The 24,598-nt window shown below is 34.0% G+C and overlaps 1 protein-coding gene across 2 annotated transcripts in view; it reads right to left on the bottom strand.

Moving 5' to 3' along the window:
- Positions 1–209: 209 nt before the first annotated feature.
- POF1B (premature ovarian failure, 1B) overlaps positions 210–24,598 on the bottom strand; it is a 105,837-nt gene continuing 81,448 nt past the window's right edge. For both annotated transcript variants that reach the window (XM_005700577.3, XM_018043953.1), the window contains 10 exons: positions 23,470–23,497; positions 21,920–21,994; positions 16,363–16,455; positions 15,408–15,521; positions 14,395–14,547; positions 13,726–13,845; positions 12,185–12,313; positions 11,295–11,377; positions 3,632–3,746; positions 210–2,204 (listed from right to left, as the gene is read on the bottom strand). In XM_005700577.3, coding sequence (XP_005700634.1) covers positions 2,199–2,204; positions 3,632–3,746; positions 11,295–11,377; positions 12,185–12,313; positions 13,726–13,845; positions 14,395–14,547; positions 15,408–15,521; positions 16,363–16,455; positions 21,920–21,994; positions 23,470–23,497 — 916 coding nt within the window. In that variant the 3' untranslated portion in view covers positions 210–2,198. The remainder of the gene's footprint in view (positions 2,205–3,631; positions 3,747–11,294; positions 11,378–12,184; positions 12,314–13,725; positions 13,846–14,394; positions 14,548–15,407; positions 15,522–16,362; positions 16,456–21,919; positions 21,995–23,469; positions 23,498–24,598) is intronic.

Below are 24,598 nucleotides of genomic sequence, written 5' to 3' on the forward strand. Positions count from 1 at the left end.
ATGAGAGGTCCAACTATGTTAAAGTGTTGCCTCTAGTAATCCACATCAGAGTTTTCTATTGTGGTGCTTATTAGCCTAACATAAACATTCATGTGAATAATAACTTTGACCAAAATGTACAGCTAAGCTAAACATCCATACTGCATGTTTCCTACTAGGACTTCCACAAAAACCATATAGATATATATTTTATTTATACACAAATTAACTTTGCATGTCATTGCACAATCTCCCATTTTATTCAACGTGTAAAGTAAAATATGCTGGAACAAAAATTAGATAAACAGGCATTCCTCACCTGACAATATCTGCAGTTTTCAAAGATAAGCTGTGTGAAACTTAGGAAAACAATCACGTTTCTATTGAACTTAATCAAAAATTAGAAAAGAAATACATACATATAACTTTGTTAAGTGTAATAATCACCTTGTTATACCTCCCATTCTCTCGCTATGCGTGGATCAAATGAACCCAAATTTGGGGCACTGTTATTTTATATGAGTATTTTAGGAAAATCACATTTATTTTAATTTTAAAGCAGTAGCACTTTTCTATCAGGCTACTAAAAACTTCCACTTACATAATGTATAATGGGGAGATAACAAGGCATTATTTTGTTACAGTTACATATATGAGTAGTTAGCAGAGGAGAAATCTCCGTTGTTCCTATACTAAGGGAAAAAAGTAAGGACTATATAGCTCATTCTGTTACAAAACACTAATAAGATTAGAATTGTACCAACCCACATTACAGACCTTAACATTTTAGTCAGAGTATTAAGAAAACAAGGCTTTTTGCTTCATATCAAGGCTAATTTGGATATTTATATAAATATTAAAAACATTTTTCTTTTCATTTGTGGTTTGATTCAGTATGCTGCTAAGTCACTTCAGTCATGTCCGACTCTGTGTGACCCCATAGACGGTAGCCCACCAGGCTCCCCCGTCCCTGGGATTCCCCAGGCAAGAATACTGGAGTGGGTTGCCATTTCCTTCTCCTTCTTGATTCAGTATAGTGCCTCATATGTTCCTATCTTAACAGTTTCTTAGTATAATGGATAATTATTAGAATATAATTATAAAGAATGACAGAATTATATATAGATATTTGCAAAGACATTTCAGTGCAAAAACTCATTCACATATAAATCCAAATTTAATTTGTTACCTGAATCTATACTTTGTCAAATACAAACATTTTAATTTTTGCTAATTCTTAACTTTAACCAAAGGGGTTGAAATTTTAAAAGTTCATTCATATCTCCTAATATATTTAGAAAATACTTTAGTTCACTTTATAAGATCATTAGATCCCAATTAATCAACCAACTTCAAAGTACATTAAATATTTTATAAGATCTCTTTCTCCCAAGTAGAATACAGATATCAAGTGTTTCACTTTTATACAGTATTTCAATGTTGTTTTGTCTACCACTATTTTTTAAAAAAGACCACCTTCCTTCCACTCTCTACTGCAATATAGTGTTATTTGTTTTTAAGAAAGTGGGTGTGATCATTTGGGGATGATATGTTTCAGAAGACAGATTTGCCAAGCCACTGACAAGAACTTAGACCCATAATACCATAATGTACAATCTAGTAGATTTAGGTATTTTTAAAAATATTATCCCACTTCCCTAATAAATGAAATTAACCATCACCTTTGATTTAGTTTTATCTCAAAGAAGTATAAATATAACTCCTTTGTACATGTAATTATCTACTTTAATCACAAGGTTTAATATGAAAATAGCAAATATATTCTGTATATACCATGCATTAAACTGTTTTTTTAAATTCAATAATATTGCTTTTTGTTGTTGTCATTAAAAAAAGTATTTACTCCTGCAGCTAAACTGCATTCTAATATCATAGGAAAACTTTTAGTGAGATAACTTGTAAAATCTCTACCCCAACAAAATTAACTCTGTCTAGGAAGCACCCTATTGAAAAAGAGTGGATTAAGTCCTACAGTTTGTAATTGAGTTTTAAAAATTAGTATGTTGCTATACTGAATACAAAAATGTGATAGAAAGGATTCAAGCCTTATAAATGACTGGAGAAACTGTCATCTGTATAACTAATTAATTCCATTAGACTTGCAGCTTTGTAGCATAGTTTAAAATATTGATTGGCTTTTGTTATGAAAAAAAGTACTAATGAAGACACAAAAAAATTCCTTTGAGCTGGAGATTCATTCATGGCTAGAAAAGAAAAAAAATTATTTTAGAACTGGCTTATAATTAAGTTAAGACATTATATGAACAAAGTTATAAAAACTGTGTACATTGATATGAATAATACCAAAGGAAATGCATGGCACTGTTTGGCACTTTTTTATGTGTATAGTCAATGACACAATGGTTTATCTGACTTTAGTCAAGGTATAGTTTTCAAAAGACTTTAAGCACAGGGGAGGAAGATTTAAGTAGATTTACTCCTTGGTGTCATATTTAGAGGTTAAATATATCCAAAAGTCTCCGTTGATAAATACACATCTATCATCTGTGAACTTAGATATATTTTGAACTTGCTAGTAGTATCTAGTACCTTCAGATATCAAATTTGATGTTCATTGCCATATGCTATTAATGAAGGGAAAAGTAACTACTGTTATTCTGTAGACCCTTTATTTGGCAGGTCCTCACATCCCAGGGACAGAGGAGCCTGGTGGGCTGCCGTCTGTGGGGTTGCACAGAGTCGGACACGACTGATGCAACTTAGCAGCAGGAGCAGCAGCACATTTATGCCACCTCTGGGGAATAATAGTAATAAGTAATTCTCAATAATTGATGACCTAAGAAATTCAATATATTAAAATATATTTCAAAGTTCAATTATTTTTATTTTAGGGTTACTGAATGTTGGTTGCTTCCACTGATGATAGATAATCATATATACATGATTAATGATTTGACCATAGTTAGAGAAGGGCTTCAGAGCTAACAGCTTTCTGAATTTTTTTTTAGTTTATTCAAATATTTGAGCTTGTTCAACCAAAAGATAATTGTTCAGAGTGAGTTAACAGATGTTTAATTTTATTAATTATATCTGCATTAATTTATTAATTATGCACCTGCAGTCTACATTTAAAAATTTCCTTGAAAGGTTCTACAGAAAAGTTGATTGATATATATTTATCTGTTGCTCATCATGATATACTTAGGCATTTTAAGACTTTTATTGAAATACAATAAACTTAGAAGTAGTACACACATAGGTGTACAACTAAATGAATTTTCCTAAACTCAACACATATATACAACCATCAGATCAAGAAAGAGCATATTATTAGTACCCCAGTAGTCCTCCTTATGTTTCCTTCCAATCGGGTGCCAACCCTCAAAGAAAACCAACCACTTCCTGACTTTAAAAACCATAGATTAGTCTTACCTGCTTTCAGTACTTAAGATTTTAACATAAGAAAAAGGCAGTCATTATCATGGTGTTAAAAATCAGATTCTATATAGTTTTACAATGTCCTACAATGTGCAGGGCAGTCCCCCACATCAAATTATCCAGTCCCAAATATTAATAGTGCTGAGGCCAAGAAACTCTGCTAACAAAACGTAATGGCCTTAGGATTTTTTTCTCCCTAATTATATACTCTAGAAATGTCCCATGAACTTACACAAGTCCATTTGTCTTCTGTTTTCTCAATCACAATAGTTTGTGTATCACTACCTGGTGGTATATATTCATAGTCATCATACAAGAGGCCTAGGATTGGATACTGTGTCCTGTACCTATATAGAAAAACAAAAGTTAGTTTACAGGCTGGACAAGAAAATAATTTCATTGCTTTTTAGTCACTCCTACTCTGACTTTCCTTATTTAATTTGGCTCTGAATGAGTTTTAACTTTTTCTAAAAAGAAAGTCTCCTCTTAGATTTATTACTATTATTTTCAAGAGAATAAGAGGGAAGTATTTCTGCTTCTGGCAATGATGGACCACTGGCAGCATAAGACAGTGATCCCAAAGGGAAACAAATGACATGAGCCCTACAAGTGCCTACCACACTGCCTGGAGTGAGAATTTGTAGAACAGAATACCAGACAGGAGAGAGCTATATAGTTGGAGAGACATGAAGGGATCTGTAGAGAATTCCCTTACAAGTCTTTGGTGAGTACTGATCAGTATAGGCATGTGAAAAAGCTGCTGAGGCTGGGGTAAGAACCACTGAAAAGGAACAGTCTTAAAATTCCTGGAATTCACTTGGTGAAGGGAACTCTAGTCTGTGTTCCACTAACCAGAGTGAGAAGATTTCTTAATACTAGAGTGAAGTTAAGTCGCTCAGTCGTGTCCGACTCTTTGCGACCCGTGGACTGTAGCTCACCAAGCTCCTCCATCCATGGTACTCTCCAGGTAAGAATACTGGAGTGGGTTGCCATTTCCTTCTCCATAATACTAGAGGGCATCAGGCAAATACTACAAAACACTACTACTGCCTTAGTAGTGGGATGACCTGGTCCTAGACTGCAAGTTGTTCTAAGTGTTTAAAAACAAAACTTGAAATTATTACACTTTCCAAATAGCCTAACCTCATCTCAGAACAAACCTCCTAAATTCTTAGTGTTATAAACAATATCCAGAACTCAAGTATGTAAGATCAAAATATATGGCATTCAATAAGAAATTAGTAGGCATGGAATGAAGCAGGAATATGAGTAATGAAGAAGAAAAAAGTGAATTAGTAGAAACAAACCAAGAAATGACAAATAAGCAAGGTTTCATCTACTAGAAATATAAAGAAATGTATAAAGCATATAATAAGTAAGTTGGAGGAAAGCATGAATACAGTGAGAAAGATTGAGAATATGATGATTTACATCAGATTTATAAAGATGAAATTAATGTGTGGGATTAACAACAGATCAGGCACTGCAGAAAAAAAAATACTACTAAATTTGAAGACATCAGGACAAATTATCCAAAATCAAACACAAGAGAAAAAAGACTGAAAAAGCTATACAGAGTATGAGTTAGCCATGTAAAATATCAGGTGCCCTCATATATGCATAATTGAAGGATTACAAGATATAGGATTATATATTCTGGATTATAGGTTTAGCAGGAGACAAAAAAAAATTGAAGAAATAACGATCTAATTCTTTCCAAATTTGATAGAAACTAAACACAGAGATCCAAGAAGCTCAATGAAGAACAAGAAAACTAAAGATGAAGAAAAACACACAGAGGCACATCATTATCAAATTGCTGAAAACCAGTGATAAAGTATCTCATAAACAGAAAAAAAGCATTACTCAGAGAAATAATCATAAAATTAACATCAAACTTCATAATAGACATAATGAAAGTCAGAAGACAGTGAAATGACAGCTTTAAAGTACTGGAAGAAAAAAATCTCTCCAGTTACTATTCTACACACAGCAAAAATAACTTTGGATAATAAAGGCAAAATTACAACTGTTTTCAGACATAAGAAGCCAAGAAAAGTCTTCACCAGCAGAGCAGTATAGTGAGAAATAGTTCTAATGAGGTGGATGAAACTGGAACCTATTATACAGAGTGAAGTAAGCCAGAAAGAAAAACACCAATACAGTACACTAATGCATATATATGGAATTTAGAAAGATGATAATGATAACCCTGTATGCGAGAGAGCAAAAGAGACACAGATGTATAGGATAGTCTTTTGGACTCTGTGGGAGAGGGAGAGGGTGGGATGATTTGGGAGAATGGCATTGAAACATGTATAATATCATATATGAAATGAGTCGCCAGCCCAGGTTCGATGCATGATACCGGATGCTTGGGGCTGGTGCACTGCAACGACTCAGAGGGATGGTACAGGGAGGGAGGAGAGAAGGGGGTTCAGGATGGGGAACACGTGTATACTTGTGGCAGATACATGTTGATGTAAAGTAATTAACTTCCAATTAAAATAAATAAATTTATTAAAGAAATAAAACATAAAATAAATAAAGGAAACATGGAAAATGATTATCAGGTGGTAATTTTGGATCTAAGCAAAAGAATGAACAGCACTAGAAATGATAAATATGTGAGTAAATTTAAAACATTGTTTTTCTTGTTTTAATATTAAAAAAATAATTTTACTATTTAGAGCAATATAATACTGTATTTGAAGGTTTATAATATATGTAAAATAAATATAGATAATAGAAATAGCAGAAAGATCATGGGAAAATGGAAATATACTACCATAACATTTCTATGCTACATGTGATGAGATACATTGAGGACAAACTGTGATAATATAAAAAAGAATAGTTTAAAACTTAGAGCAATCATAAAAAAAAGAAATATACTTAATAAACCAATAAAACAGATAAAATACAATAATGAAAATAACTTCAAGAATATTACTAAAATTGATATAGTTCTAACCAGATTGGTTAGCAAAGAAAGAAAGAGCACACAATTTAAAGATATCAAGAAATATATCACCTAATACCTGTCTTAGAATGGCTATTATCAAAAAGACAAGAAATAGCAGATGTTGGCAAGTGTGTGGAATAAAGGGAAACTTTTGAACTCGTGGTGGGAATGCAAACTGGTACAGCTACTATAGAAAACAGTATTGAGGTTCCTCAAAAAATTAAAAATAGAACTATCAAATGATCTAGCAATTTAACTTCTGGGTATTTAGCAGAAGGAAGTGAAAACACTAAAAGGTATCTGCACTCTAATGTTCATTATGACATTATTTACCAATAGTCAAGACATGAAATCAGTGTAAGTGTCCATCAATGTTGGAATGGATAAATAAAATATTATGTATTATATATTCAATACACATACATACACACACACTGGAATATCATTCAGCCAAAAAATAAAGGAAATCCTACCAACAACAGAATGGATTGACCCTGAGGGCATTATGCAAAATGAAACAAGGCAGACAGAGACAGACAGATACCATATTATCTCACTTGATAAAAAAAATACATATATATATATATGTATATATATATATATATATATATATATATATATATATATATATATATAGGTAAAGAGAACATATTGCTGGTTGCCCAAGGTGGAGGAGTAGGGGGTGAGCAAAATGGGTGAAAGTGGTCAAAAGGTACAAACTTCCAGTTACAAAATAAGTACATTGGGATGTAATGACCAGTATGGTAACTATAGTTAATAATACTGTATTGTATATTTGAAAGTTGGTAAAAGATTAGATCTTTAAAAGTTCTTATCACAAAAAATTTGCAACTACGGATGGTATTGGATATTAACTAGACTTATTGTGGTGATCACTTAGAAATATACATATAGTGAACCACTATGTTATATATCCAAAACTAAAATAATGTTATATGTTAATTATATCACAATTTTTAAAAATTTAAAGAGAAATCTTTTGTCCTGAAAACATAAGAAGGAGTATGATGACAAAAGAACAGTCACAGAAGACCTCAGACATCCCCCTAAAAGACTTAAAAAAAAACCCTCTGCATACTTGGGTAGAACTAAAAGAAAAGGAAAAAGAAGAATTCAGAATGAGGCCTGCACCCTTGGGACGGAGCTGTGAAGGAAGAAAGTTTCCCACACCTTGAGAAGTCTCCTCACCAGTGGAGAGATCATACTGGACAGAGGGAGACTATTGGAGCCTAAGAGGGAGAGAGCAGCAACAGGTTTGTGGAAAGCAAAATAGAGAGTAACCTGCACAGAGGGTCGGCACTGCCAATCTATGTTCCCCAACCTGAGACACTCTTCTGTCAGTGAGAGTGGGGCTCGGGTGCTGAAGTTCAGATTCCAGAGCTCAATCTCAGGGAGAGGACCAGGGTTAGGTGTGGAAACTATACCTAACTAGGTCTAGGTGTACTAGGAAGAGCCCTGAGCCCACCAGAGAAAGAAGGCACCATTATTGGGAGGCACATGAGGAGAGGGGTGGGACCACCATAAGAGCTTCTTTCCCTGTGAGTGCTCCCAGGCACAGGACACTGCCTAGAGGAGGCCTGGGGACTGGCATCAGTCACCATCACCATCTTGGGCTCCAGAGGCAGACACTGGCCACCTCTTCCAGACCTGCAGGCAGATGCTGGAACTACCCTGCTATCCCAGGAGAGCACGGATAGCTTTTGCTACTAGGAAATCCACCAGTGAGTTCCAAGAGCTGTCCCATTGTCCTGGGAGCATATAGGTAAATTTGCTCCTCCAGAAAATCCATCAGTGGGAGTCAGGACCTGCCCATGCTGTCCTAGGAGGACACGGATAGCTCCCCCTACTAGGAAATCTGCCCAAAGGGGCTGAAACTAGGGGATATGTGACTAAGGAAGAAGTGGTGAAATCTCTCTTAGCAGCTGTGTAAACTTTAGTTACACCTCCACTGATGGCTTCCTAAATTCAGTGCATGTGAAACATCTGAAAGGACAAGTGTTCTTGTAGCTGGGAGGGGTCTAACTTTAGCAGCTGTGGGCTTTGTGGGCACATACATGTGAAGGTTGGGGCAGACCAAAATATGAGCTGCCTCTGTAGTTCCCATGGTGAGTCCAGGTGCATAGCTGATGCAGTCCTAGGACCTGACTTCAGTGGATCTGAGCCAATGGCCTGATGAAAACAATGCCTGGGAGTCACCAAGGCCAATTGCTGGCATGCCCACAGTTAAGGTGGGACCAAGAACACCACCAACAACATTGTACTTTGTAAGCTCATTAACAGGCAAAAGGGGACACAACAGAGCACACTGACAGGTGAACACCTGTAGAGGAGGAATACTCAGTGGCTTCTCTCCCAGTGGGAGTGCTTCAATCCTACCTATCTTATACCACAGATCAGAAACACAGCTAAGAAACAGATCTGGGGGTCTCTACTCTGACAACTAGGGAACAGACCCCACCCCTGACAGGGCAGTGACAACCAAATAGCAATATCTAGGGCATGCAACATGTAGGGCAAGCTCTGATCACCCTATCAAGGGGATAATGGAACAAGCCTCTGGACCAGCCTCACCCACAAGAAGGCAAGCACCAGAAGCAAGAGGAACCATGATCATGCAGACTTTGGGAAGGAGACCATAAACATAGTAAGTGACAAAATGAGATGACAAAGAAATATGTTACAGATGAAGAAGCAAGATAAACTTCTACGAAAACAACTAAATGAAGAGGAGACAAGCAATCTATCTAAAATAGAATTTGGAGTAATAATGATAGTAAAGATGTCCCAAGATCTCGGAAAAAGAATTGGGGCAGAGATCAAGAAGATGCAAAAAATGTTTACCAAAGACCTAGAAGAACTAAAGAACAAATAAACATAGATGAACAAGACAAGAACTGAAATAAATACACTAGAAGGAAAAAATAGCAGAGTAACTGAGGCATAAAAACAGTTAAGTGACCTGGAAGAGAGAATGGTGAAAATCTCTGCCACAAAGCAAAGAAAAAAGAATTAAAAGAAATTAGGACAGTCTCAGAGACTTTTGGGACAACATTAAATGCACTGACATTTGAATTAAAAGGATCCTGGAAGAAAAAGAGAAAGGGCCTGAGAAAATATTTGAAGAGATTATAGTTGAAAACTTCCCTAACATGGGAAAGGACATAGTCACCCAAGCCCAGGAAGTGCAGAGTCACATATGGGATAAACCCAAGGAAGAACACACCAAGACACATATTAATCAAACAAACACAAATTAAATACAAAGAAAAAATATTCAAATAAACAAGGTGAAAGTAACAAATGACGTATAAGGGAATCCCCATAAGGTTATCAGCAGATTTTTCAGCAGAAACTCTGCAGGCCAGAAGGGAGTGGCAGGATATGTTTGTAATGAAAGGGGGAAAAATCCTACAACCAAGAATACTCTACCCAGAAAGGCTCTGATTCAGACTCAACAGAGAAATCAAAAGCTTCACAGACAGACAAAAGCTAAAAGAATTCAGCACCACCAAACCAGCTTTGCAATAAATGCTAAAGGAAACTTTCTAGGCAAAAAACACAAGAGACAAGAACAAAGGAGGAAAGGAAGGGGGAAAAGACCTACAAAACAAACCCAAAACAATTTATAAAATGTCAGTAGGAACATAAAAGTTGATAATTACCATAAATGTAAATGGATTAAATGCTCCAACCGAAAGACATAGACTGACTGAATGGATCCAAAAACAAGACCCATATATATACTGTCTACAAGAGACTCACCTCATACCTAGGGACACATACAGACTGAAAGTGAGGGAGCAGAAAAAGATGATCCATGCAAATGGAAATCAAAAGAAAGCTGGAGTAGCAACACTCATATCAGACAAAACAGACTTTAAAATAAAGATTGTTACAAGAGACAAGGAAGGACACTACAAAATGATCAAGGGATCAATCCAAGAAGATATAACAATTGTATATATTTATGCACCCAATATAGGAGCAACTCAATATATAAGGCAAATGCTAATGGCTATAAAATGGTGCAGCTACTTTGGAAAAATTTAGGAGTTCTCCAAAAAATTAAACAGAGTTACTATGAGCTAAGCAATTCTACTCCTAGGTATATACTTAAAAGAAATGAACATATATTTATACACAAATTTGAACACAGATATTTGCAATAGCATTGTTCAAAACTGAAAACAGCCCAAATTTCCATCAATTGATGAATGGATAAATAAAATATTATATATATCCATAAAATGGAATACTATTTAGTAACAAAAATCAATGAAGTACTGACACATGCTAAACCACAGATGAATCTTGAAAACATGCCAAGTGAAAGATTTTGGTTTCCAAAGATTACATTTTGCATTATTCCATTTATATGAAATATCCAAACTTGATTGTTGCTGAATGTATACATAAAGAGTCACTTTCTATTTGATTTTGCTAAATTGCTGCGATGTAAGTTACGGTCATATTAATTACACAAGAGATGCTGCCTAAGAATGATGATGCAGGAAAGAACAGAGCCAAAATATAAAGACAGATTTCTGAAGACATATTTTGATCACACAAATCCACTTGGACAACAAGCAATCCCAGTTAAGTGGATTAACCAATTCCCAGTTTAAGCTGCATTTCTGGCATGTGCAACTGAAAGAGTCCTGACTAATATGGTTGGTTAAACAACGAATTATTTGCTTTTTACTTTCACTGTATTTAATGTATTATAAATACAGTGAAAGTGTGCTGCTGAATTTTATCATCTTTTTTTGAACATTCATTCCTCAGTAGAATTACTGGCCAGCAGAAAACACCAAATTCTGTCTAAGGGTGTATATATCAAGTAAACATGCTATAACTTGGATTATATCATAACCAAAATTATATCCAAATTTCATTAAAAATACATTACTTTCTAGTTGTAATAGTTGTCCTTCCACCACTGGAGGGTTGGTTATGAGATGAATATATTTCTTGTCTCAACTTTGAGAGTTCCTTACAAATAAAAAACAATATAACCATTTGAAAACAGTACAAACATGAGGTAAAAGGTATTTCTGATCATTTAACAAGGTTCTAAGAATAATTTTTCCCTTCCTTTTTAGCCTTGAGGTAAGAATATTCCAATCCTACTTGTTGAATTCCATATAGTCTTGCTTCATGATACCTAAATAAGTTACATTATAAGTCTCTGCAAGAATCCACTAACTGGCATATTTCTATACTTAAGGGATAACATGAGATAGAATGGGCATGATTCTCAAGGTGAATATGTGAAAAATTCTGTTGCAAAAGATTAAAAATTATAACTATAGCAGAAAAGTATTGAAACTGCAATATGGGAACAGATATTGTTTCCTAAAAGATAATCTATTACTGAACATTACTACAAGTACCATTTGTTCAATAACAGCAATACGATATTAACCACCATTTTGGATACTTTCTTCCTTCAGTACCTATTTTATAACAAAACTTGGGCTATATACTATAGTCATAGAAAGGAATATAACACAGTCCCTTACTGAAGCAACTCACTCTTATTGGAAGTTTCATTGCTAATGAGGTAGAAAATCAACATTTTAAAAAATATTGAAAGCATAACATGTTTTGCTTCAATTCTATCTTTCCTTTGAATTATTTCTCCTGAAATACAGCCTTCTACTTTTTCATAGTCATTCACATTCTTTTTTATGAATAAACTAAGTCTTGGAAATATGTCTTTTCTTAATTTGTGGGAAGTATTTATCCCACATGGTTGAGTTGTATGGTTCCTCTCCACTTTGACCCCTTCTCTGTTACCTCTGACTGACGCTTTATAAGGGAATCCTTCTCTTCCAGCAAACTTGTCAGTTCATGAATCTTGAATTGGAAATCACTGCAGCTTCCTTCTCTTCTTGAAACATCTTTTTGGTACTGATTTAATTGAGTCTAAGGATTTAAAAAGAACTTAGAACTATTATAATTCTCATTTAACAAAATGGATAACTGAGTTCCAAAGAGGTTAAGTGACAGAAAGTCATAAAGCTAGTTATGAAATGAAGAGTAAAATACCAATAGTTATAAACATTTGGAGATTTATGAATGTTGAAGATGAGTTGAAATACCAATTAAGAATTTCTCACTTTTTAAAGTTGACTTTACTATTTAGGCTTAGGCATTATGTAAGTAAAAATCCTAGGCAACAGAATTAAAATGAAGCTAAGAAAACAGGTACTTTATATTCCTTCAAATACTAATTAAGGAAAACTCAGTAACTAATATTATATCATGATTTGCACTTAACAACATATTCCTCCTGCCTGCATAACTTCTCTCAGTCCTCACAGCAGCCCTCTGAGATAAGTGTTATTATAAAGCTTATTTACAAAACAGATAAATGAGATCCAGAGATGTTAAATTATACAAAGGAGCAACAGCTAGTAAGCAACACAGCTGCAACTCCATGACAGGTCTTCTGACTCCAAATCCTGTTCATTTCCTTCTTTACTGTATTATGTATGCAGAGATGACTGTTATGTTAAAGTGTTACTAGTAACATTCTGATGTAAAAGAAACCAGCGGAGGAAATCTGCAAGAAAAGTCGATTTCCTTTTGAACAAATTCTATTTTGTTTCATTTTGATTTTTTTACTTAATTTATTTTTTAATATAAATTTATTTATTTTAATTGGAAGTTAATTACTTTACAATATTGTATTGATTTTTGGTAAAGACTATACATTATATTTCGAAAAAAAAACTCTGTGGTCAGTTTTTATATTAAAATATTTGAGTTATATAACTATAATCAGGTATCAGTAATTTAAGGGTTAGTCAATTTGACCTAGAATGACAAAATAAGGCAATGTACAATTATTCTCACAAATATCACCTTGATTTTGATGCCAATTACAGGTACATAATTCAACAGTTTTATCCTTGTACTTCACAAAGCTGTTGCTATGTATCACCCCTCAAAGTCAAAGAAAGATTTTTTGAATTCAAATGTGCCTTCACTGGACAATCTTGAAAGTTGTTCTTGCCTGCATAGAGCAAGCTTCAGGTAGGATCATAAAGTGTTCCCTCTCCTCCATCACCAAATAAATAAATTGAAATTAAAAAACCAACAACCCCAACTTAATGTCTTCTTTTTTCTTTCCTAGAAAAGATGAAGCTAAATTACAAAACAATTTAACAATATTCTTTACACAATGACATGTATTTAGCAAAAAATTCTACAACATAGTCCTATCACTCTACCTTCAGTTGATTTTTCTTTGTAGCTTTAAACTTGAAAATAACATTATCTTATTAGAAAATCTGTGCTGACCTCTACATTTATGCAGTGTAGGATCTACATACCCTTAGTTTGCAGATCTCTCTGTCTTTCTCCATTCTTAAGTTTTTTACCATCTCCATGTAATGGTTGCCAATCTCATCCATTTTAGCCTGCAGCATCGGGCCTGTGCAAGTCTCAGAAACCTACACAAGGCAAAATAATTTTCTGTATTTAGACTGTTATGAAGGAAATGCATATTATATTATAAAACATTAATAGATAAAAAACACATAATTAAACAAAACATTGAAATAATCAGGATTTTTTTTGTAAGTTCATTATACAGCTGAAATGGCATGGCAGTGAGTTAAGACATAACTTCATGTAAAATCATGAGAAAGCAGTCTATGTATTTTCTCGCATTGAATTGGATACACACACAGACACACACACATACACACACATATGGGCTTCACAGGTGGCACTAGTAGTAAAGAACCCGCCTGCCAGTGCAGGCTAAAAGACACAGGTTCAATCCCTGGATCAGGAGGCTCCCCTGGAGGAGGGCATGGCAATCCACTCAAGTATTCTTGCCTGGAGAATCCCATGGACAGAGGAGCCTGGGGGACTATGGTGTATAGAGTCGCAGAGAGTCAGACACGACTGTAGCAACTTAGCACAGCACATAGATGTATATATAACCAATGGTATAATTAAGGCAATAGCACATGCTTAAAACAAAATTTGAATACCTGCATTCTAAGATTTTTATTCTCTTGCTCTAAATTACGCTTACAGTATTCCAATTCTTTTAGTCTATATTCTATGTCTGATAGCGTATGCTGAAGAGAGAGATTGTCTTCTTCCAATGCTTGGCATTTTGAGGTTGAGTCTTGACATCCTTGCTGTAAAGAATACATAATAAATAAGACAAATGGATTTTACTTTTTAGGAGAGAGTGCTTTTAGTTGATTAATTCAATGAAACAAAGCAAATATTTTTCCATGCCAGTTTGCTTATATATTTATCCTTAAATGGTAAGTTAAGTCAGCTATGAAATTTATTACTCTCACTTACCTTCTTGAGTGAGAAGGAATCGAGATTAGATGAATTTTCAGTGTACCAATTTAGCAAACTCTTGCTACTCCTTGGCAATATGATTACCTATCTTCCAGTAGGCACCAAAACAACCCTATGCCTGATTATGTAACAACTAGAAACTCAACCCAAATTTGGGATTGTCACAGGAGCCAATTTTAGGAATGGATCAGCCTCAGAGATTTATTATGATTTCCAAAGAATCATCTCTGCTCAGATATCTGTAGAAAACTTTTAGAGTTCATTCATCCAATTACTCATTACACAAATGTGTTAAGATCTACAAAAACTTTTCAGCAACACACTAGACCAAATGAGTGAGTGAACTTAGATATTCAATATTTATACAATTTTTGTCACTTAACAATATAGAAAATTGTGAATTATTTATACTTCATACCTAAAATACTTAAGATATATATATATACACACATATATATATATATATATACATATATATATATACACATACATACATACACCCATATATTTTTCTGAGAGGGCTTCAGTAACTGGAAATACCCAAGGCCTCTCAATTCTCAATAATATGAACAAATTATTTCATCATATTTTAATTGTCTGGATTGTATCTCATAACTCCAATGTGCTAACTGTGCATATGAAAAACTATCAATCTAAATTGTTATCAATGAAAATGTCAATTTACCTGCTGTTGGCGATTATCAGCTCTCACTGATGCCAAGAGATCTTCATACTCTTTTATTTGAGTTTCTTTGAATGTCAAGTCTTTCTCAAGCCTTATCTTATCATTTTCCAGTGACTAGAACCAAAATTATTTGTTATGACTGAGAATTACAGAAACTTGTCAACGGTTACATAAGACAGAGATCTGTTTTCATTGAAGTGTTTAAATAAGTGCTTATTTCATTTGCAGTTGTTTAATAAAACAGAATTCTAAAAGTTAATCAAAATATGGGATACAAAATGATTGAAACTTTAAAACCTGCATTGATAGACATTTTGATGAACTGATGAATCCTAAGTGCAATGAAGCAGAACCTTCTGAATTATTTAACATTTTTTTCTTACATCCACAAAGACTCCTTGTTAATCCCAGTAGGTTTTGAATTTTCAAATTAAGAGTCTGAATGTATTCATCAGAACCCAGAAACAAAAAACCCACTCCAAAGTCCTCAAGGAGTAATTTACTGTATGGAAAGTCTTCTGAATGTATCTAGCTGATGTCATGAAGAATACCAATTAAAATAGAAATCAGAAAATGTTAGTTCTTAAAGATAGAAATTTTCAAACATTCAAAAAAATGCAAAGTATGCTTTATTATTACAGAAAAGGGGAAGTTCCCAATCAATGAGTCAGACTATTCTAATTTTACAAACTACTCCCTGGCTTTAAGCATTAAATTACCTTAGTGGTAAACTAAATAATAAGTGTGCACCCAAGTTTCTTTCATCTTTCACACTGGACAGCTCTTTACTTCTCTCCTCCAACCCCAATTAACTGTTACAAGAAAATAACTATATCTGGGTGAGCAAAATATTATTGTATTAAATTTTTAAAAGGCAGACTGAATGCCTTGATTTATATGTTAGGAAGCTAAGAACTAGAAAATCTTTGGAAAGAAAAATCAAAATAAATGTTACTGTCAAGTCATTCTGAAGATGTCCAAGCTCTTCCCGTATGTTGCTGAATGTGGACAGCACTAGTCGAAGAGATTTATCAGAAATATCCCTCATCTGGGGGAAGAAAACAATTAATGATTTATTTTTACTAGCATTTAAAATAAGCAATGTAAGTAATAGTAACCTAATTTTTCTGCTCTACAAGCAAACTTATTTACAACTTCATTTTTAATATGGCAATATTAGAATAGTGATGCAGGGCATTTGGTCAATAACATGCATAAGTAATCCAAGGAATATTCCTGAAGAGATCATAGCTATGTTATTTGAAAAGGGTCTCTTTTTACCCATGAAGAAGTATCACCTTTTTCATGATAGAAATATATCAGCATATTCTCAAATTTATTTTTTTTCTCTAAAGATTAGAAAAGATGAGACAGTCAATCTTCAAATAATAAATTGCATCTCCCTAAGTGTGCTGCCAAATGCAGTGATTTTGGCTGAGTTGAGAACAATATAATACAAATTAAGTTTAAGCTTGAAGTATAAAAATATTTCAAATTTTAAAGAGGAAGAACAATCCTTTCACTAGGTTAAACTCAGTTCTTCAAAGAAAAATGATTTTAAAACAAGCAACTTCTGTTTCTGAATAGATGGAGCAGAAATACTTTTCTCTATTCTTCTTGCTAAATATAACTGAAAGCCCTGGAATTTATGCATAAAACATACATAAAAAGACTGTGAAAGGTGAAAAAAAAAAAGAATGAACTCTGGTTTAGAACATTGGGAGCTAAGGAAAAATACAGAAGTGATTTCCTAGGCTTTCTTTTTGCTTCGTTTATCAGAGTGATGTTGGGGAAATCAGTAACCCAGAAACACCAGAGATATGGACAATAAAAGTCCCTAGGAAAGCCTGCTCTCTCTAGCCAAAGGACCATAAAAAGGGCAGCCTAACAAGGCAGATAGCATTTAGATAAGCACTCTACTCCAGCCAAACATCACAGAAAAAAAATGCAACTATATTCTACTCTACCCAAAGCATCAAAAGCCAAGAAGGGAAATTAGACTATCTCTCTTTCAATCTCCCTGCTTAGTCACTTAATTGGAATTAGTGAATTCTTGGTGGCTCAGATGGTAAAGCGTCTGCCTGCAATGCGGGAGACCGGGGTTTGATTTCTGGGTCGGGAAGATCCCCTGGAGAAGGAAATGGCAATCCACTCCAGCACTCTTGCCTGGAAAATCCCATGGGCGAAGGAGCCTGATAGGCTACAGTCCATGGGGTCACAAAGAGTCAGACACAACTGAGCGACTTCACTTTCACTTTCAGTGAAGAGTCAAGACTTTCATCATTGTCCGACAGAAGTGAAGCTACTCACCTTACAGTGTTTGTAGAGGCCAAGAGAGCAACATTACTATAACACTCTTTCCCATCGAAACCAGGGTGTTATCAGTAAGGACCTCCCTTCCCAGGAAGAACAATGAGATACTCCCCCAACCAGTGTCAACAGAAGCAGAGTAGGGAACCCTGGACTTTCATTCCCACCTGGCAGTAATAAGCTTTTGCCCCACTTCCTCTGTTTCTCAGTATCAGAGGAAGCCTGCTACAAAAGAAGATTTGAGCAGAATAAAAAGTCATAACATAATACTCAAAATATCCAGGTGTCAATAAAAAAATCACTTATTCTTAGAACAGGAAAATCTCAACTTGATAAAAAATAAAAGAGTTAATACATGCCAACATCAGGATACCAAAAATGTTAGAATTATCTGACAAGTATTTTAAAATAGCCATCTTAAAAACATTTCAATAAGAATTTGCAAAGATTTATAACAAAAAATAGAAAGTCTCAGCAACACAATGGAAAATCTGAGAAAACAAATTAAGAGTAACTAAATGGAAATTTTAGAATCTAAAAGAGCAATAACTTTAAAAAAAAAAGCCCAATGGATGGACTAAAAAGCATAATGGAAAGGACAGAGCAAAGAATAAGTGAACTTGAAGATAGAACAACAAAAAATACTTAATTCTGAACATCAGAGAGAGAATAGATTAGAAGATTGAACAGGGCCTCAGTGTCCAATGGGAGTATAACATATATCTAACATTTATGTCATCAGAATCCTAGAAGGGGAAAAGAAAGAAGGTGGAGCTGAAAAAGTATATGAAAAAATAATGGCTGAAAATGCTTCCAAATGAGCAAAAAACCAAACATACACATTCAAGAAGTTGAGAAAACCTCAAGTAGGATAAATCCAAAGAAATCCACGCCTGGACATATCAGCCAAACTTTTTAAAACTGAAGATAAATTTAAAAATATTAAAAGCAGCAAAAGAAACCTTAACTATTGGGAATAGCAATTCCAATCACAATCAATTTCTTATGAGAAACCACAGAAGCCAGAATGTTTTTTAAGTGATGAAACAAGAGAACTGCCAACTACAAATTCTGTATCCAATGGGAAAAAAACCTTTAGGAATGAGGGGAAATCACAGATTAGATGAAACGAAAAATAATTTTTCACTAGCAGACCTACACTAAAAGAATGATTGAAGGAAGTTTTCTGAAGAGAAAGGAAAAGATAGAGGAAATTTGGACCCTGGTGGCTCAGATGGCAAATAATCCACCTACAATGTGGGAGACCTGGGTTCGATCCCTGGGTTGGAAAGATTCCCTGGAGAAGGGATCAGCTACCCACTCCAGTATTCTGGCCTGGAGAATTCCATGGACTGAGGAACCCGGCAGGCTACATTCCATGGGGTTGCAAAGAGTCAGACACGACTGAGTGACTTTGAATCACTTGGACTATCAAGAAAGAAGAAGTAACACAGTAAGCAAAAATATGGACAAATACAGTAGGTTTTCCTTCTCTTTTTGCATTTTCTAAATTAAAATTGATGATTCAAGCCATAAAAATTATAATGTTGTCTGACATGGCTTTCAATGTACTTAGAGGAAATATTTTAAAAGTCATAAATATGGAGGCTAAAAGAAAGATGAAATAAGAAAAATGTTCTGTAGTTAACTGATACCAATAAAATATTGACACTAATACATGGGGATAAGTTATGGATATATAATATAGTGACCACTAAAAAATGTATACAAAATGACACACTTAAAAGCACTAGAGATAAATCAAAATGGAATTCTAAAATATACTTAGGTAATCTATATGAAAGCAAGACAAAGAAAACAAAGAAACAAAAGACAGAATGAACAGAAAACACAATGGCAGGTCTAGCCCTAACATACCAATAATTACAACTTGATCTAAATACACCAGTTAAAAGACAGAGATTGACTTGACAGAGTGATAAGAAAAAAAAAAAAAACATAACCTAACTATGTGTTTTCTACAAGAAACTCATTTCAAAGATAATGAAAATTAAAATATATATAATGAAAGGAAAAGATATATCATGCAAGCCTTAAAAGAAAGCAGCAGGGCTATATTGACATTAGATAAAAATGACTTTAGAGCAAAGAACATTACCAGGGACACAGAGAGACATTACAGAATAAGAGTCAATCTGCCAAGAAGACATAGCAATCCTAAATGTCTATGCACCAGACAACAGAGCTGCAAAAAGTATCAGACAAAAACTAATAGAACTGAAAGGAGAAACCGACAAATCCACAGCTACAACTAAACACTTTTACACTCCTTTCTCAGCAACTGATAGAACTACTTAGCAGAAAATGAGCAAGAGTTTATAAAAATTCAATAATATCATCAACCAAAGGATGTAATCAGCATTTACAGAATACTTTATCCAACAACAGATACATGTTCCTTTCATGTTTTCATGGAACATATACCCAAAATAGACCATATTCTTGACATAAAACTAAACTTAACCATTTCAAGAAAATTGATCTCATATCAAGTATATTTTCTGACCATTGTGGAATCAAACTAGAAATGAATAACAGAATGACAATAGGAAAATCTCTACACACTTGGAAACTAAACAATATGCTTCTAAACATTAATAATCCACCATTCAAAACAGATATCAAAGAGAGATAAAAATACATAAAATTTAATGAAAATGAAAATACATATCATAACTTGTGGGACACACTAAAGCTATGCTGCAAAGATATTTATAGCACTAAATGCTTACATTAGAAAATAGAAAAGATGTGAAATCAATCATCTAAATTTCCATATCAGGAAACTAGACAAAGAAAAGCAAAATAAACAAAAGCAAGCAAAGGAAGGAAATAATATAGATAAGAGCAAAAAAAATTCAATGGAAATTTAAAAGGAAAAAATAGAGATCAATAAAACTAAAATATAGTTCTTTGAAAAAAATCAATGAAATTGATAAACCTCCAACAAAACTAACAACAAAAACAGAAGACACAAATCACTAGTGTCAGAAATTAGAGGAGAGGAAAACAGACCCTGCAGATGTGAAAAGGATAGTCAGGAAATACTATGAATAATTATACACATAAAAATTTGACAGTTTAGATGAAATGGACTACCTCCTTGAGAAACACGGGCTAACACAACTCATCCAATATGAAACAGATCATTTGAATAGATCTATAACTATTAAGGAATTGAATTTAGAATTTTTTAAACTAAAAAAATATACATCCATGCCATCCATGCCCAGATATTCCACTGAAGGGTTTTACCAAATGTTTCAAGAACGATTAAAACCACTCCTTATACAGTTTCTTCCAGAAAATAAAAGAGACATTTCCCAATTCATTTCATGAAGCTAAATTATCCTGACACCAAAATCAAAGAGAATACAAAGAAAACTACAGACTAATGTCTCTCAGGAACTTAGATACAAACATTCTCAGTTTTTCAAGGAAACAGGCCTTCATTACACTTTGGATGGACCTCGTGCCACCAGAAATAATATCAAGGATATAGCCAAGATTCAGATTTTGCAGAGCATAAGTATTCCCTATACCCCTGTCTGTTTATAATACACGCTTATATTTCACTTAAGTTGCACAGATAAGATGCCAGGTCCAATATGTGAATGATCAATAAAGGCTTGAGATCAAATATCAAACTTAGAAATTTGCCTCACTAGACAAAACTGGATTATCTTTAGAACCTTTTCTTGCAAACACATGCACTCTTCTTTTTAGCTCTATACTTTAGCACCTATTTTGATCTATATTGATCTTTCTCCCTTTAAATGTAGGGGAATTTATTGCTGCAGTGGTCTCTAACTTTCCACAATTCAGGAAAATCAATGCAATGGCCTTTCCATCTGCCAAGGGTAGGGTAGGGAGGTATAGAAAGTATAATGGAGAAGAGGAGGGTGAAGACTGTAAGTTAGAGTCAGGTTGTGCTACAGCAGCGAGGAGAGAATAAGGGCATTCTTTGGGAATAATATTTCGATAATTTCCTGAATGTTAGTCATTCAATACTAGTCTTTGATAGTCTGACCAAACTATAATTCAGCCCTTGTTTAATCAAAATGTAATTAACTCTTGTAAAACAGGATTTTTATTTAAATCTTTGTTATTAATTAAAGGAAACATCCTAGGCTAGGGGTTTTTCAGTTGTGAATTCACAGGCACTCTTCACCCCATCTCACCTGCAGAATATAGCGAATTTGCTGTTTTGTAAATTCTGACAATCCTTTTGGAATCAATGATTCAATGTCTTCTGACTGTAAGAAAAGAGAGACTTATCCTTTAACAAATACAGATTAGTGTTTTAATCATAGGATCAGCAATCCACAGACTTTCATAGAGAGGGGCTTATTTTTAGAGACATCAAAAGATTATTTCACTTTTTAGGCAATAGTTCCTACAAACTTTAGTAGCCTTGGCAGTTCTTACTTGTAAAAATTGATGGTACTACATACACCATGGAAAGAACTCTGCATTCCAGGGATTTTAGAGAAAAGTTTGGGGCAATCAATCAGATGTTCCATTTCTATTTTTTAAAAGAGTAACTTAAAAACAAAAGTGTGGTCACTTAAATCCCATTAACACTTTATTCCAGTGTATCTTTCAACAACCAGAAGTTTTGTTGGGTGTTATAACATTCTAGAGGTGGATTTTTTTTAATAATAAAAATTTGGGGAAATAAAAACAAACGTTTATTGAGAATCTGCAAATTGCATGAATTTTGCATAATCTTTTGAAAGGTTATGATGTTGCCATAACAACATTAAGAAGCTTAAACAAATTTTAAGTGAGAAGCTAAATTGAAGTCAGTACTTCATAAAAGCAATTTAGGGCTACTGAATTATTGTAATGAATGCAGTTTATCAATCCTGGAAATAAGGATGAAAATTAACACAAAAGAAGCCATTGTGCTTTTCATTACATTGAAATCAGTTCTTTCTCTATTTGATGATTTATTCCATTAAAAGTAATTATTAACAAGATGTGTGTATATAATAGAATTGATACTTGAAAAAATTTACTTCAATTCTCTGGCTATTTGGCAAGCGTAGCCAATAGTCGGAGAAGGCGATGGCACCCCACTCCAGTACTCCTGCCTGGAAAATCCCATGCGCGGAGGAGCCTGGTAGGCTGCAGTCCATGGGGTCGCGAAGAGTCCGACATGACTGAGCGACTTCACTTTCATTTTTCACTTTCATGCATTGGAAAAGGAAATAGTATCCCACTCCAGTGTTCTTGCCTGGAGAATCCCAGGGACGGGGGAGCCTGGTGGGCTGCCATCTATGGCAGTGTCGCACAGAGTTGGACATGACTGAAGCGACTTAGCAGCAGCAGCAGCAGCCAGCGACTTAAAGTAAATTTTTCGTTAAAAAGGTTTAGTTTTTTACTAAAATTAAAATTTTGTTACTGTAGATTTCAATTTTCTAAAACAGAGAGTATGTAGTCAATGAATTTTTAAATGTTCTCATAAGGAAAGACAATTAAATCATAAGATGACAGCTGATAAAACATTTTTTGTGTGTGAATCATTTTTTTTTAACAATTATCACCTTTACAGCCATTACAAAGATGTAAATGATTATATCATTTCAAAGGCAAAAGGATCATTGTATCTTTCACTAACCTGTGTGTCCAGTCTAGTAAAGATACCAAATTAAAACAATATTTTAGTGTAAATATCAGAATCTGCTTTGTTATTAACTATAGTTGATTTTCAGCTCTTAGCACTTACCTCATCTATAGACTCAAAGTCCTGTTTGCTGCAAGAATTAATAAAAAATAGACAATCTTAGGAAAATATATACATTGATCATATATAAATGTTAGTGTTATAAATATTTTATCTTACTTTTTGATATGTCATAATATATTCAAATGAAATTTATAATCCAAATGAAAAATTTAAAACTAACTAAAATGGCACTTGACAAAAATAAAGATAACTTTCATGGAATTAGCTGATCTATTAAATATAAACAATAACAAACCAATAGAATATGCAGAATTAGTTAGTACTATTCATTAAACCAGTCTATTTGTGACTAGATGTAGAAAGAAGTCTTCAGTGTTTGGCAACAAATAACATCTGAGTGAACAATAACAATAATAGTGAGTGAACAATAACAATAATAGTCAGTCATTCTCTATCTCCAACTCTTTTTCTCCTTGTATTGCTCCCTTTCAATGTTGATTTCAGCTTTTCCCTACAGTCTCTTTAAGCTATTCATACCATTTTAAGCAAAACCAAAACTTGTAAGACTACCTCATTCAATCTATACTACAGTGTGTATATATATATATGGATATCAGTGACAAAGCTTAAAGGATATTCAAATGCTTATATAGGGACATAGCCTTAAGCAACATGACCAAAATTTTAGTGAGATAATAGAATTTCCGGAATCAAAATGAGGGTTTGTCCATGAGTATTGGAAGGCCCTTTGTGGAACCATGTGAGGTAGACAAATGCTGCAAGATAATTATTAGTGGTTATACCAGTCTAGCACTGGCTTCTTGGGGAAATGGTGAAAGCTGGGATGGATACAGTTCTAACATTGTCAGTGGCAACAGACAAGACCTTATTCTTGCCTACTTGTTCCTTCTGCCCTTAGTGGAAATGTTGGACCCAAAATACATATGGTGAACATACTTCTCAAACAAACAAACAAAAAAACAAGTATACACGTTTTGACAGCAAAACAAAATATTTTAAAGTAAAACAATCTTAGGAAATCATAGATATACAACTGCCATATTGTCAAGCACAATAGAAAAGTATTTTAGACATATAAGCTAGTAATATTAGCTCCTACCTTTACCTTCTATGTAAGTGTTTATGAGTATTCCTTACAAAGGTAAGT

Source organism: Capra hircus (genome assembly GCF_001704415.2).
Source record: "Capra hircus breed San Clemente chromosome X unlocalized genomic scaffold, ASM170441v1, whole genome shotgun sequence".
Classification (NCBI taxonomy): Eukaryota; Metazoa; Chordata; class Mammalia; order Artiodactyla; family Bovidae; genus Capra; species Capra hircus.